Source organism: Podarcis erhardii, assembly GCF_964252035.2.
Source record: "Podarcis erhardii genome assembly, chromosome: 14".
In the NCBI taxonomy this organism is placed as follows: domain Eukaryota; kingdom Metazoa; phylum Chordata; class Lepidosauria; order Squamata; family Lacertidae; genus Podarcis; species Podarcis erhardii.
In genome coordinates this window covers 6,331,460-6,344,757 of record NC_138503.1, presented here as the reverse complement: position 1 = coordinate 6,344,757, position 13,298 = coordinate 6,331,460, and the positions used below count along the sequence as shown (strand labels likewise).

Below are 13,298 nucleotides of genomic sequence, written 5' to 3'. Positions count from 1 at the left end.
TCTTTTAAAAGTCAGTAGTGCATACATTTGTGTTACTCTGTTTTTATTGCTGATTGTTAGCTGTGTTCAGTCTCTTTGGAGAAACAGTAAGGAGGTTTAAAAAGAAAAAAAGTAGATTAAAAAAAAAACAATTATATATACAAGAATCCCATCAGAGCACGTGGATCTCTGTATTGTTCATGTGAATGGGTATTGCACAGATGCACACAGATTATATTAGACAGCTGAGATCAGGGATGTCCAACAGGTTGATCGCGATCTACCAATCTATCGTGGGGCGTCCCTGGTTGATCCTGGTCGTTTGCATGATCCTGATCAGCCCCCCCCCCAAAAAAAGCTCAGCAACTTTGGTCAATCCAATCCACTGTCAGTTTTTTATAGTGGGAGTAGATTGCAGTCTCTTAGGCATTGGACATGCCTGGCTTAGACGTCAGAAAAGATGACAGGCTTGCTGCCCCCCACTCAGTGACCCTGACCTCCAGCTCTAGCCCCGACTATCATCCTGCTCTGAGGACTTGTTGTTAAACAGTGGTACACAAATACTGGAAACAAATAAATCTGTGTGCATTCATGAAAAGAACTAGTGACTGGCAATTGGTAGCCCAAGCTGCAAACCCTGTGGTTCCAAACTAAGGTCTTCAGTGGCAGAGTGCTGTTTGCCCCCACCAGGCGTTTGGGGGCTGAGATGTCTTCCCCAGCGTGGATGAAAAGCCAAGCCAGAAATGATTTCACAAGTTTGAGGCAAGCCTTACCAGGAAGCTTGTTTCGGGGCCTGACTCTGGTAAACTTCGCCAGCCTTTCTGTTGCCTGTTAACAAGACATCTTTTAACTTTCCTAAACTATCACTCGCTGCTCCCAGTTCCCGGAGGTGGTGGCATATAAATTTTGAAAGCAGGAGTAAACCCAGTCTTCAGGTTGTGCAAGAGATATTCAACGGATACAAGCAGGAGAAAACAAACCATTTCCACCTTTATGTTAACAAAGCTAGGCAGCCTTCATTAGTTCTGAGAAGCCCAATCCACGGCAGAACAGCTGATCTTACAAGACTGGTTTGAAAGTGTTACTACATCGACTTGCTGTTACAAGAATTCCACAGAACAGGAAATAAAAAACAATATGGAACAGTTTACACTCGCGTTACATTAAAATGTTCCAGCTGTTCCCACTTTAGGTTCTTAGAGAATTGCTTTTTTTCATCTCTGTAACGCTTTTCACTTCCTATTAGTAAGGCTCTTAAAGGCAGGTATTGAGTTAGGACAAAATCCACGGCATTTTGAGTTTAAACGCCTATTAGAAATGAAAGCCCGCTGGAATGACGCTAAAAATTTATTTTGGCTACAAGAGACAATTCTGAAACCAAATCCATCTGTATTTTTCGTCCCGCAATCAGGAGTGTATCCTGCATGAGTCTCTTTAACTGAAATATAGGCCACATACAGCTACAAAATCTGTCAATGGAACCTGACTCTGTCTTTACCAGACTCTCCAGAATGCTCCAATATTGGTGTCAACAGGTAGTAGCCATCTGAGGGAGCTTTGCAGGGTCTATAGTGAAGGGGCCCCACCTTGGGCACAATCCAGGGACTAGCTTATCTTCATTCTTTTTATTTTAATTTTTCTTTTGTATGCTGCCTTTCCAAGGAGCACTCTTTCGAGCTGGCCGATGTATTAAAGTTCAAAACACAACAGCAACACTAAACAAAGGAAACACCTTAAATCCTCTCTAGGAAAGCTCATGGCCTGCAGCCACATTTATCTGTCTCTTCAAACCAAACAAGAGTTCCATTAAAAACCACAGCAACCAAGAGAAGCTCCACCTCTGTAAAGACCCTCTCGGGCAAAGGACTCTTCTTCAGGGCCTTTGGGAAAAGTGGAGCGTGCCAGACCTCCAGAGGCTGATGGGTAAGGACTTCTGCAAAGCCCGACTGAAATGGGCAGGCCTGTGGCACATCTCCCAGGCAGTTCAGCAAGGACTTCCTGGAGGTGATGCTCTGCCCTGGCCTTAACTGGGAAAGCGAATCTCCACCGCAGGCACTAGAATGCCTTGTTGGGTGAAGCCAAACAGCCTCTAGAGCACCCACTTACCTCGGTGGATCCAGTGAAGGCAATCTTATCTATCCCCACGTGAGAAGCAATTGCTGCGCCGGTGGTGGGTCCAAATCCTGGCACGATATTGACCACTCCGGGTGGAAACCCAGCCTGTTGCAACAACAAAGAGAGAGAAGGGGGAGGGGCAAGCTGTTTAGGGCGAATGGACCACACACAAGCCAAGCTGGGCAGCTCCCTGGATGCATCCTCTGACTCAGTCCTATTTATCTAGAAAAAGAGGTGCCAGAACTCACCATGAACACCTCCCTTGCTCTCTTAAAACCGAGTTCCAGAACTGAGTTCCGGCAAGGCCTGGCTGAAAAAAGCCCGGCTCTGACCCCGCTGCTCCGCTCACCTCCTTGATGAGGGCTCCCATGTGGAGCGCGGTCAGCGGCGTTTGCTCTGCCGGCTTGATGACGATGGTGTTGCCGCAGCAGAGAGCAGGTGCAATCTTCCACGCAAACATCAGCAGGGGGAAATTCCACTGAAGGAAAGAATGCAGCCATTATTACTAAGGCAGCCACATGACCCAAGAAATCCTAGCTGCTTGAGTCCTCTGGAGGGCAAAAGGGTTGCCAAAGGTGGTTTTAGCTTATCAATCCGCCAGTGATATTTATTTACTTATTTAGCCCATTTTAAAGAACAAGGTGGAGAACATTAGAGCAACATCAACCTGCTCCAATGTTTGCTTTCCTCTTCCCTCATTGGTCCTTTTTTCCTTTTGTATCATGTCTGTTAGATTGTGCTTAGAAAAACTATAAGTGCTCTGTAGGTGAACTGTACTCATATTAAGCACAGTAATCATGCAGTGGCAATGTGTCGTTCCACTTCTGCAGCCTGGAATGCCTCTGGTTTGACCAGAATACAAAAGCATCATCAGCATCATCATCATCATTGTTTAAAAAATGAAAAGCAATCTTCCTAAAACGGCTTGGCCAACTGATGTCCTTGGATACTTTATATCTACTGTAACTATTGTGTGCTCCACATACAACATCCCACAATTAAATGTACACCGAAAAAAATCAAAAATCAAAGCCAAACTTCCTAAGTGAGGCTTTGCAGGTGTAGACCACATTCCTCTAGCCTAGTACTGTGTTTCCAATAGTGGTCAACTGTGCAAGGCATGAGGGCAATAAACCCTACCCCCACCCTGCTGCCTCTGAACATGGGGCTCCCTTTAGCACTCATGACTAACAGCCACTGATCTACTTCTCGCTCGTGGCTCATGGCTATGTGGAAAGAGGTCCATCATCACTCTTGTGACAGCAAATTCCATCAGTTGGTTCTTCTGCTCTTTTCAAACAGGCACTAAAATACATGAGGCTCTGATATTCGTCAGAACTATACTGGGGATATTTTGGTTAACTATTTGAATGATAACTTATTTAAACACCACTGGTAGGGGGTGTCACTAGGACCCCTATTGCTGTGCAGTCCTGTACAAACACAGATTAGAAGGCTTAGCTGTGCTGATTTTAATCAGAGCTGGCATTGGGCTTCAGGACTCTGGGTTGACCTTGGCAGTTTCCGAGCAACTTGCAAACGTTTGTTTTAAAATGCTCATTAAGTCTGCGGGGTTTAGTAGCAGCAGATTGAATGCTTTTACTTTTTTTAAAAAAATAATATTTATTAAAGTTTCAAAAAAGTTACAAAAATCAGGGGGAAAAAACAAAAATACAAAATACAATAAAGTAAAAACAATTAAAAACAAATCAACTTTTCCATATCTTGTCTTTCATTTACTTGTTTCCCTGACCTCCTCACACCTCCCTTTTTTGTATTCTTTTACAGTTTGAATGCTTTTGCAGGGACTCTCTGGTTTTAACAGTGAGAAGCCAGTCTAAATCAAGAGACGCAGTTACTAAAGGGGAGCTGGTGCACTGTTGTACCCCTTTAATGGGGGACACGATGGACTTCTTGTAGGGATGCAGACCTTGGCCTGAGTAGCACAATTTCTCCAGCCAACCCTTTGAACTCTGTGGGGCCCGGAAGCTGGTGGATATAGCAGAGATGCCCTCTGCAACATGAAGCTATACTGGATTATGCACTTTCCCCACCTCCCCAATCATGCAATAGATGTGATGGAAGTCTGTGGCCTTTGCGTTTCCTCTTTTCCTGCTCTGAGTCTGAAGCTTTGAATCCAATTTTCCACGGGAGACCGGCTACATCAGGAGCAGGCACATCAACCAGGGGCATCAGATGCAAAACTGCCCGGGAGGAAGCTGTTCTTTCTGTCATACAATGGAAGCTACTCTGTGTTAGTCAGGGACATGTGCACCTTTGCACCTGCCCTTCCAGACCAACAATAAACCTGACAGACTAGGTGGTGGAGGTCTGGTTGGAAAGACACGCTTGCCCTACCCCTGCCTAGCAAAATGGCTGGACTGAGCCGGCTCTAGCAGTGGAAGGCTAATCCAGATGAGGAGAAGATGTTATAGCCATCTCCTGCTGGAAGGGGGACACCAGGGGTCCTCTCTGGTGGGGGGGGGCACTCCTCTTCAGCAAACTCCACAATAGCCCCTTTTGCCCAATGGAAGGGACCAGTTCTAGGGAAGTATATTATACAGGTATCGTGGAGTTTTCTGCCCTGTTTAGGGCAAGAAGGAAAAAGATGAAGAACCTGAAAATTATCCTCCCTGGATCCCAGTTACGCTGCAGTTTGGAACAGGAGAGATAAAAAGATCCTGCTGGATTGAAAGGGGGGGGGCTCCACTTCCTCCCCATTGTGCAAACATCTCAATTGGCTGACAGCCGCCTGATGCTAATGCCGTGTTTTGCTTTGCTCTCTCCAGTCCTGGGAATTCTGTGACTGGAGGCCTCACCTCCCTAATAATGCAGCTCTAAAACTCTATTAGGATGTGCAAATAAGCACTGGTAGGGCGGCTGTTAAAGATATGTCAACAATGTGCGCTCAGTTCCGCCTGCCTCCCCCCTCACCCCATTGCCCGGTCTCCCATAATGAAAAACACGCCTTGCTGAAGCCTGGGGCTTATGGGCCTTTTCAAGGGAGCTCATTCCAGTGAAAATAAATATGAGGTGCGAGCACAGATACTCACAGGGATGATCTGTCCACACACACCGATGGGCTCATGTCTTGTAAAGGTGAAATAATCTCCGTCTGAAAGAGAGGAGCCTGGTTACTCTCAGAAGCACTTGGGCCAGGCAAGCCACACAAAAAAGAAAAGAAAATCCAAGGGGGAAGAGGTTGAGACAGCTTTGATGGGTGGGACTATATATTTTTTAAAGCTACCAAAGCATTACTGGAGAACATTCAGCCTGGGAACTTTGGAAGCACCAATTCATTTGCTGTGTACTAAATGAATGGATCACAGAATCATAGAATTATGGGGTTGAGAGGGATCCAAGGGTCATTAGTCCACCCTCTGCAATGCAGGATTTACAGCTAAGGCATCTGTGAGAGATGGCCATTCAACTTCTGTTCAGAAACTTCCAAAGAAGGAGAGTCCACCATCTTCCCAGGTAGCCTGTCCCACTGTTGAGCAATGCTTACTGCCATTAAGTTCTTCCTTCAGCAGTGCTGCTTGGACCCCACAGTGTGAGTGCCATGAACCTTAAGGTGCGGCATATGTGCATGTTCCAATGCCACATCGGCAACTGAGATGGGGCCTGCAGCACAGACACACCCCAGAAGCATGTCCATGGCCACAGCAGAAGCGCAGGCCTCGGCCCAGTTGCTGCCGTGGTGCCAGAGCGCCAGAGGTTAAGGCAGCAAAGTGCAGGGGCAGCATGCAAGGGGGGGGGGCAGAGGCAGGGCACCCACAGCAAATGTTTTGTGGGTGCCCAGGCCCCCAGGAGGTGGCACCAGTGTTTAGTCGGAGCCCCCTTTCTTGTAATTTGAATCCATTGGTTTGGGTCCTACCCTCTGGAACAGGAGAAAACAGGCTTGCTCCACCTGGGCTTGCAGAATATCTTCCTTTTGGGTGCTAATCATTCTGCATCAACTCCCTAGCTAAAAGGTCCATGTTCATCTGCTACCAAGTTCAGGTGTTGCAGAAGAGGCTCTGGGGAGTTTCTTCCAGGGTTCACAGTCAGATTGCAATGCATGCCAGGGTGATGCTGCTTGCTTTCCTTGTTGCCTCACCTGAACTTAGAGTGCCCCACAGAACAGACCCTATTGCCTCTCCCCTCTGCATGGTGATGCATTTCAGCAGTGGTGAGAGGGACATAAGGGGAGCCTGGGACAGCCCTACCATTAGACGCTGTGAGACAGCTGCCTCAGGTGGCAGATGCTGATGGGTGTGTGTGGAGCAGACAGAGCTGTGGCTGGCACAACACCTGTCCTTCACCCTCTAAGCTAGCCTTCTCTACTTCCCTATGGTGCAGTGCAGGATACAATCCCATCTCAGTACTGAGATGCACTCCAACAGCCAGTCCAGCTGGCAGCTTCTCTACACTGATTTTTTTTTGGGGGGGGGACCTCCCCAGAGCCAGAGCCCTGCCAGATCAGACCAAGGATTCATCTAGTTTTCTTTTGCCCACAGTGACTAATCAAACACTTCCACATACAGGGCTGTAGACTTCCTCTGAATATGGAGGTTCTGGATAGCCCTTGTGACTAATAGCTATGGGTAGCCTTTTCCTCTTCCATGAATTTATCTAATTCCCTTTAACTCCTACAAGGGAACACACTGGGCAGGCTCAAGTGGATCAAGAACTGGGTCTCCCACCTCTTTACATTTTTGGCAAATGCTAACTATAATGTGAGTGGGTCCCGATCCTCATTGGTCTCCCCTGCTTCACCAACCACGGCTCCCAATGTGTACAGAGAACTTACATGAATTTAGCTCCAGTTTGGGCTCAGTTCCCACTGCTAAATGAAAGCTCTTTGTGGCCGAGTGCCCACAACTGATTCACTAACTTTGCAACAGCTGACAGCGGAAGCAGTTTTGTGTTAGCAAATTAGCCATAACAGCTTCCTTTCATCGTATAATATATAAAACTTATGAAAGTTTAATAAGCTGTTTAATCTCACACTGAATCCGCATGCACGTATCAGGACAGCTGCCAGATTCAGCAGCATTTGCACTCTGGATAGGCAGATTCTAGAGGGACTGAAGGAAGACAAGCAGGAAGAGGAGGAATTTGGTGTCCAGCTCTGGGCCCTTGAGCCAAAGGGCACCCTCTTCCTTACTCTTAACCTGCAAAGGCTGGAGGGTGGGTGTGCTGAAACGTGACAAACAATGTACAATACATATATATGCACACTTAACAACATTTTGAGAAACCCTCTTCCCTCCATTCTCCCTGAAAAGCAAAACTGGGTCAGGGATTTTCCAGGGAACCCCAAAAGAGCAGCAGGGTGTAGGATCACCAGGGCTAAGTCCATCAGAAGAAACTGCTGGATCAGTGCCAAGGGGGCTGGGCAGGCACGGTGGGCTCCATTTGTCTTCCGCCCCTCAGCCCACCCCCAGCAAGGGCACGAGTGTGCACCCACCCACACAAACACACACACGAGCGGTATGGAGATGCTCTGCTGCTGTTGTGACCAGAAGCGGGAAACACATACAGAGATGCAACAGGCAACCTCCTTCTCAGTGAGCGAGTCTCTTGTCCCCATTGGGAAAAGTGAGTGATCCAATCAGACCCAATGCAACATCACCTCCGCCAGCAAAGACTAGCTGGAGGGAGAGCAAGGCGCAAACAATGAATTTCAAGGAGAGCTATAGCGGGCAGCCTCCCCCTCTCTCTGTTTGGGCACACAGGAGCCTTTGATTCTTTCTTTCCTTGCTGCCTTGTAGTTCCACACTAGTACCTCTCATGGCAGCTTTTAGGGGTTCCTGGAGTTCCCAACGGGCTTTGGATGTGTCACTCGCCCAGTACGCCAGGAGTCCGCAGCTAAGGCTGGCAAGGGACACATCAAGATTTACTGGGGCTGGTTGCATTTTGGGGAGGCATCTGTGCAAACATCTGGTCATAATAAAGGGATGAATCCAGAAAGCATCCTGGTTTCTAAACATAGTTTTCAACTTGACTTTGATTAGAAACAAGCCCCTTCTCTAGCTCGCTGAATTTCTTCACCCTGTTCGGTTTGCTCCACAAAACGGGGTGGGGTGAGTGGGAGAAAGACAGACCAGTGCAGAGCTCCAGACTGACCAGCTGGGGATATGCTTTTGCTCCGTGTGATGTTTCCAAGGCCCTGGAAGGAGACTAATAAAGATAGGCCCGTTATCAGTGAAGTGGGAGCAAGGAGGAGCCCGATAAGAAGCAGTAGGGACAGGAAAGAGGAGAAGGAGAGAGAGAGGAAAAGATTGGCTAATTAGTAAAAGGCACAGACGATGAGACAGAAAGAAAACATTCTAGCTAGACAGAGGGGGCTGGCTTTTTGTGCGTGCAATAACCCCCGCTTGTGCAACTTGGAAGCCCTAATTCTGCAGAAACCAGGGAGATCCCTTTTAACACATCTGCTCAGATCACACATCATTATCAGGTTTTGAGCAGTGGGCACACAGAACCTATTCTGCTCAGATAATCTCATCTGGGAACTGGGCAAGCTGAAGTCTCTTCCTGGAACAGCACAAAGGCCTCCCAAATTACAAGAAACAATGATTTGGGGATTATTTTCACTTCCTTTCCTGTTCCTGAGACAACAGGAAAGATGGTGGATGTGTCAGCCAGCCACCTTCTTATTTTGCAATGTTGAGAACTGAACCCCCCCCCCCGAAAAAGAAAGGAAACTTGGATTTTTTAAAGAAGTCAACAGAAGGGCCAGTCCTGCGAAAAAGGAAACATTCTGAAAAAGGGGGGAATCTCAGGAGCTCCTTTCGAAATGTGACTTAAAAAAACAACAGGCTGAATCCAGCTCAAAAAATACATCTCTGTTGTGAGATCCCCAATGAAATGACTTGCATTAGACCCTGTCTGGTCTTAGCCCATGGCTGTCTCCTTCATCCTTCTCCATCCTGGCATGTTCTGCAGCCTGCAGCATGGCAGTGCTGTCTAGGGCTGATGGGAGTTGGAGTCCAAGAACACTGAGAGGTCACCAACCTGTGGCCTTCCACATGAAGCATGGCGGTTCTGCTGCCACTGAGGCAAGGCCCATCTCCTAACACTCCTAGGGGACCCAAGGGTACTGCTTGCAGGTGAGTGGTTCCCAGCATTAGTTAATCATGACTCTTCCACTGTATTATCAACATTGCAGATGACCTTCCACACTACCAGGAAGAGAGGATTCTGGGTTTCCTGCCCCCCAAATGCCCACATGGCTGTTTGCCATCCACATGAGTAGATGCAATGTAGCTGGTGTGGTGTGGGTGTTGTTTGTAGTGCAGTACACACTCACTATAAACCTTGTGGTGGGTGCAGTGCCATAGCTATTGGGCTAGCCAGGGTTTTTGCCCCAGGTGAAGACTCCAGAAGGGCACCATTGAGGCTCCCAGCCTGTATGTGCTTGGGCGCAAATGCACATAGCGGGGGATACCAAACTGGGTCTTTGACCCGGGTGAAATAAAACCTAGTTTCACTCCTGGGTGGGTGCCATTTTATAATCTCATCAGTTTTTTTAAAAAATGATCTTTTAATTAGTGCTAGAACATTTTTCTGGCTTTGCCCCAAACCCCCATGACAGAAAGAGTTAGTGCTATAGGACTTTAAGAGCAGGGGGAGCAGAGACCAAATTGCAAATATGCGCTGGATTATGGAGAAAGCTAGAGAGTTCCAGAAAGACATCTACTTCTGCTTCATTGACTGTCTACTTCTGCTTCATTGACTGTGCAAAAGCCTTTGACTGTGTTGACCACAGCAAACTATGGCAAGTTCTTAAAGAAATGGGAGTGCCTGATCACCTCATCTGTCTCCTGAGAAATCTCTATGTGGGACAAGAAGCTACAGTTAGAACGGGATATGGAACAACTGATTGGTTCAAAATTGGGAAAGGAATACGACAAGACTGTACATTGTCTCCCTGCTTATTTAACTTATATGCAGACTTCATCATGCGAAAGGCTGGGCTGGATGAATCCCAAGCCGGAATTAAGATTGCCAGAAGAAATATCAACAACTTCAGATATGCAGATGACAACAACCTTGATGGCAGAAAATGAGGAGGAATTAAAGAAACTTTTAATGAGGGTGAAAGAGGAGAGCGCAAAATATGGTCTGAAGCTTAGCATCAAAAAACTAAGATCATGGCCACTGAGCCCATCACCTCCTGGCAAATAGAAGGGGAAGAAATGGAGGCAAGTGAGAGATTTTACTTTCTTGAGCTCCATGATCACTGCAGATGGTGATAGCAGTCACGAAATTAAAAGATGCCTGCTTCTTGGGAGAAAAGCAATGACAAGCCTAGACAGCATCTTAAAAAGCAGAGACATCACCTTGCCAACAAAGGTCTGTTTAGTTTAAGCTATGGTTTTCCCAGTAGTGATGTATGGAAGTGAGAGCTGGACCAGAAAGAAGGCTGATCGCTGAAGAATGGATGCTTTTGAATTCTGATGCTGGAGGAGACTCTTGAAAGTCCCATGGACTGCAAGAAGATCAAACGTATCCATTCTGAAGGAAATCAGCCCTGAGTGCTCACAGGAAGGACAGATCGTGAAGCTGAGGCTCCAATACTTTGGCCACCTTATGAGAAGAGAAGACTCCCTGGAAAAGACCCTGATGTTGGGAAAGATGGAGGGCACAAGGAGAAGGGGACGATGGTTGGACGGTGTTCTCAAAGCTACCAGCGTGAGTTTGACCAAACTGTGGGAGGCAGTGAAAGACAGGAGTGCCTGGTGTGCTCTGGTCCATGGGGTCAGGAAGAGTTGGACATGACTAAACAACTAAACAACAACAATCTTTCATGTTGTTTTGTTTTTAAGTAATGTTTTTGAGATAATTGAAAATATTGATTTTTTAAAAAATCAGATTGTGCCCACCCGGACAAAGGCTATATTTGATGTGTGCTGAGCTGTTCCCCCCACCCTTTTAAAAAGACAGGATAGGAGAATGGTGCAAAAGGCATCTGTCAGACTTTCTGCGATCTGGGGGCTCTTCCAGAGAACCTCTTTAGTGAGCATCCACCCTGATTTGTTTTCACAAAACCTTCAGGGAGATCCTGCGAGGTCAGCATTAGTTCTTCATTTGTTTGCAAGAAGGTTGCACAATATTGCATTGAGTAATTGGGACCCCCTGCCTTCCTGGGCATTTCCTCCACTTTATTTACCACAAAGAGTTCTGATTTGGGCTGGTTACACAAGAAGGCCCAACCCACTTTTATTGTGCAACCTAAATTTGCTAGTATAAAACTGACTCCTGAGGGGGAAACAGAGCCGCCACCGAGGAAATGTAGGATGTAAAAAGAGCGAGTGAACGAGGCTTGGCAGTGCCACCTGAAATGCCCAGCATGGTGGAAGCACCCTAGCAAATGAGCCAAAAAATCAGTCCATATTGGGCAGAGCCATTTGCCTGTGGCTTTTATCGTGGCCTCTTAGCATCCCTGCCCTGCCTTGTGCCTGAGGATGAGAGGCCAAAACTGTGAGGGGAAACCCGGTTTCTAAATCAGGACCTGGGAAGGCACTAATTAATTTGATCAGACACAAACGGCCAGGTCTTCCCTCCTCACCTAAGAGTTTTCTTTTGCGCACAGGCTTCCCAAACTCCAAACTGCGACTGGACTCTGAAAGAGCTGCCCTTTTTCAACACCTTCCTGTATTCAGCATTTGCAATCACGGCGGAATTTTACAGACCTGTTTATTAGACCCTCCTTTTGGCAAATGTTTTACACAGAGGATGGAGATTAAAGTTGGAATGTGGAGAGTCACATCCCAGAGTTTCCCGCCCGCCCAACGCCTGCTATAAAACCAGCGTTTGTGATACCAGAATAATGAAGTTTGACAAAAATGGCCCACTTTGCCTAAACATTGATCTTTCCGGAGCTGGGGGCCTCCTGTGCTCGGAAACTGAGCAGGCAACGTTGAAAGTTTTACTGTTTCCATATAAACCTCGGAAAGCCCCAGCAGTGAAAATGATCCGACTTTAACATGTTGTAGAAAAGCATCAATAACATTTGTGGTTCTCATTTGGATTCTCCTTGGCATTTTTAGAGTGGGCTTTCACATGTGCTCAGTGAAATATGGTTGCAGCCGGGAGGGATTAACAGGGATGCTAAGTAAGCCACAGAATGGTCCTAACGAAACGGATCAGCATTGCAACAGAGGGTCCCTATGCAGGGCGGGTGCGCCTTACTCCCTGAAAGCCCCTTTCAGCAGAACAGCATCAGAGCACAAAAAGCTACCTCTTAGTGAGGAAGACCATAAGTTCATCAAGCTTCCTCTTGTGCACAGAGCAGCTCTCTGAGGTTTCTGACAGGCCTATCTGGAAGGGGGGCAAGGTGGATAACGTGCTCTCCCACTGTCCTCCCCCCAAAAGCAAAGCATTCAAGCCAGGGTATCAGCTCCAGAACACCTTAATGCTTGACATGTGCAAACAATGGGAGAATAAGACCTAATATAAGGTCCCATGGATCAGAACACCCCTTTCTTCTCAAGTCCAGGATTTCACTTTCAAAAATTGCTAGGCCTCTGTTGAAGCATGAGACTCTTAATCTCAGGGTTGAGAGGAAAAGATTCCTGCATTATAAGGAACTGGACCCTCGTGGTCCCTTCCAACTCTACAATTTTATGATTCTCTGAATTTCTGACCTCAGGCAAAGTGCCCCACTAACTAGCCAACCCATGGAGATTGGGTGAGTGGGCTTTTGGAGAGCAGTAAATCCCAGGATCTGTCTGTTTAGACAAATATCCCCTATTGCTCCCTCGTAGCTGATAGGGAGCAGTGAATGAGGGTTGCCACCTTTTTTCATGGGTCCTGCTCCTGCACCTTTAACAGCAGACAGTCTGACTGAAAGAGAAATGGAGCAGATGAACCTTGTCCCAGCATGGAGATTCAGTTTGTGTTGGGAAAGGATGGGCATCGTCCCTCTGCACAGTCACTTGTCACAAGGATGGGAGCCCTCATGTGGCCTGTTTCCCATCCTCCACCAGCCAGCAGGCAGCCAACAACACACAGTGGGGGAGCCCCAATCCATGGGGCAGCAAGTGCTTCCGAAAAGGGCACACATTTGTCAGGCAGGCAATACCTTGGGGAGACCAGGGAGTCCAAACAGGAGAAGCTGTGCTCTCACTGAAACCTAGTTGAAGCTACACCCTCAGATGACAGAGGATGGTGCCAGGAGCAGGTCAGCAATAACTCACATGGCTTCTGTGAAC

The 13,298-nt window shown here is 47.2% G+C and overlaps 1 protein-coding gene across 2 annotated transcripts in view; it reads right to left on the bottom strand.

Annotated features, from left to right (window-relative positions):
* The window catches only part of ALDH1A2 (aldehyde dehydrogenase 1 family member A2), a 67,355-nt gene that overhangs the window by 18,028 nt on the left and 36,029 nt on the right, over positions 1-13,298 (bottom strand). For both annotated transcript variants that reach the window (XM_081839038.1, XM_081839037.1), the window contains 3 exons: positions 5,148-5,209; positions 2,444-2,572; positions 2,086-2,199 (listed from right to left, as the gene is read on the bottom strand). In XM_081839038.1, coding sequence (XP_081695164.1) covers positions 2,086-2,199; positions 2,444-2,572; positions 5,148-5,209 — 305 coding nt within the window. The remainder of the gene's footprint in view (positions 1-2,085; positions 2,200-2,443; positions 2,573-5,147; positions 5,210-13,298) is intronic.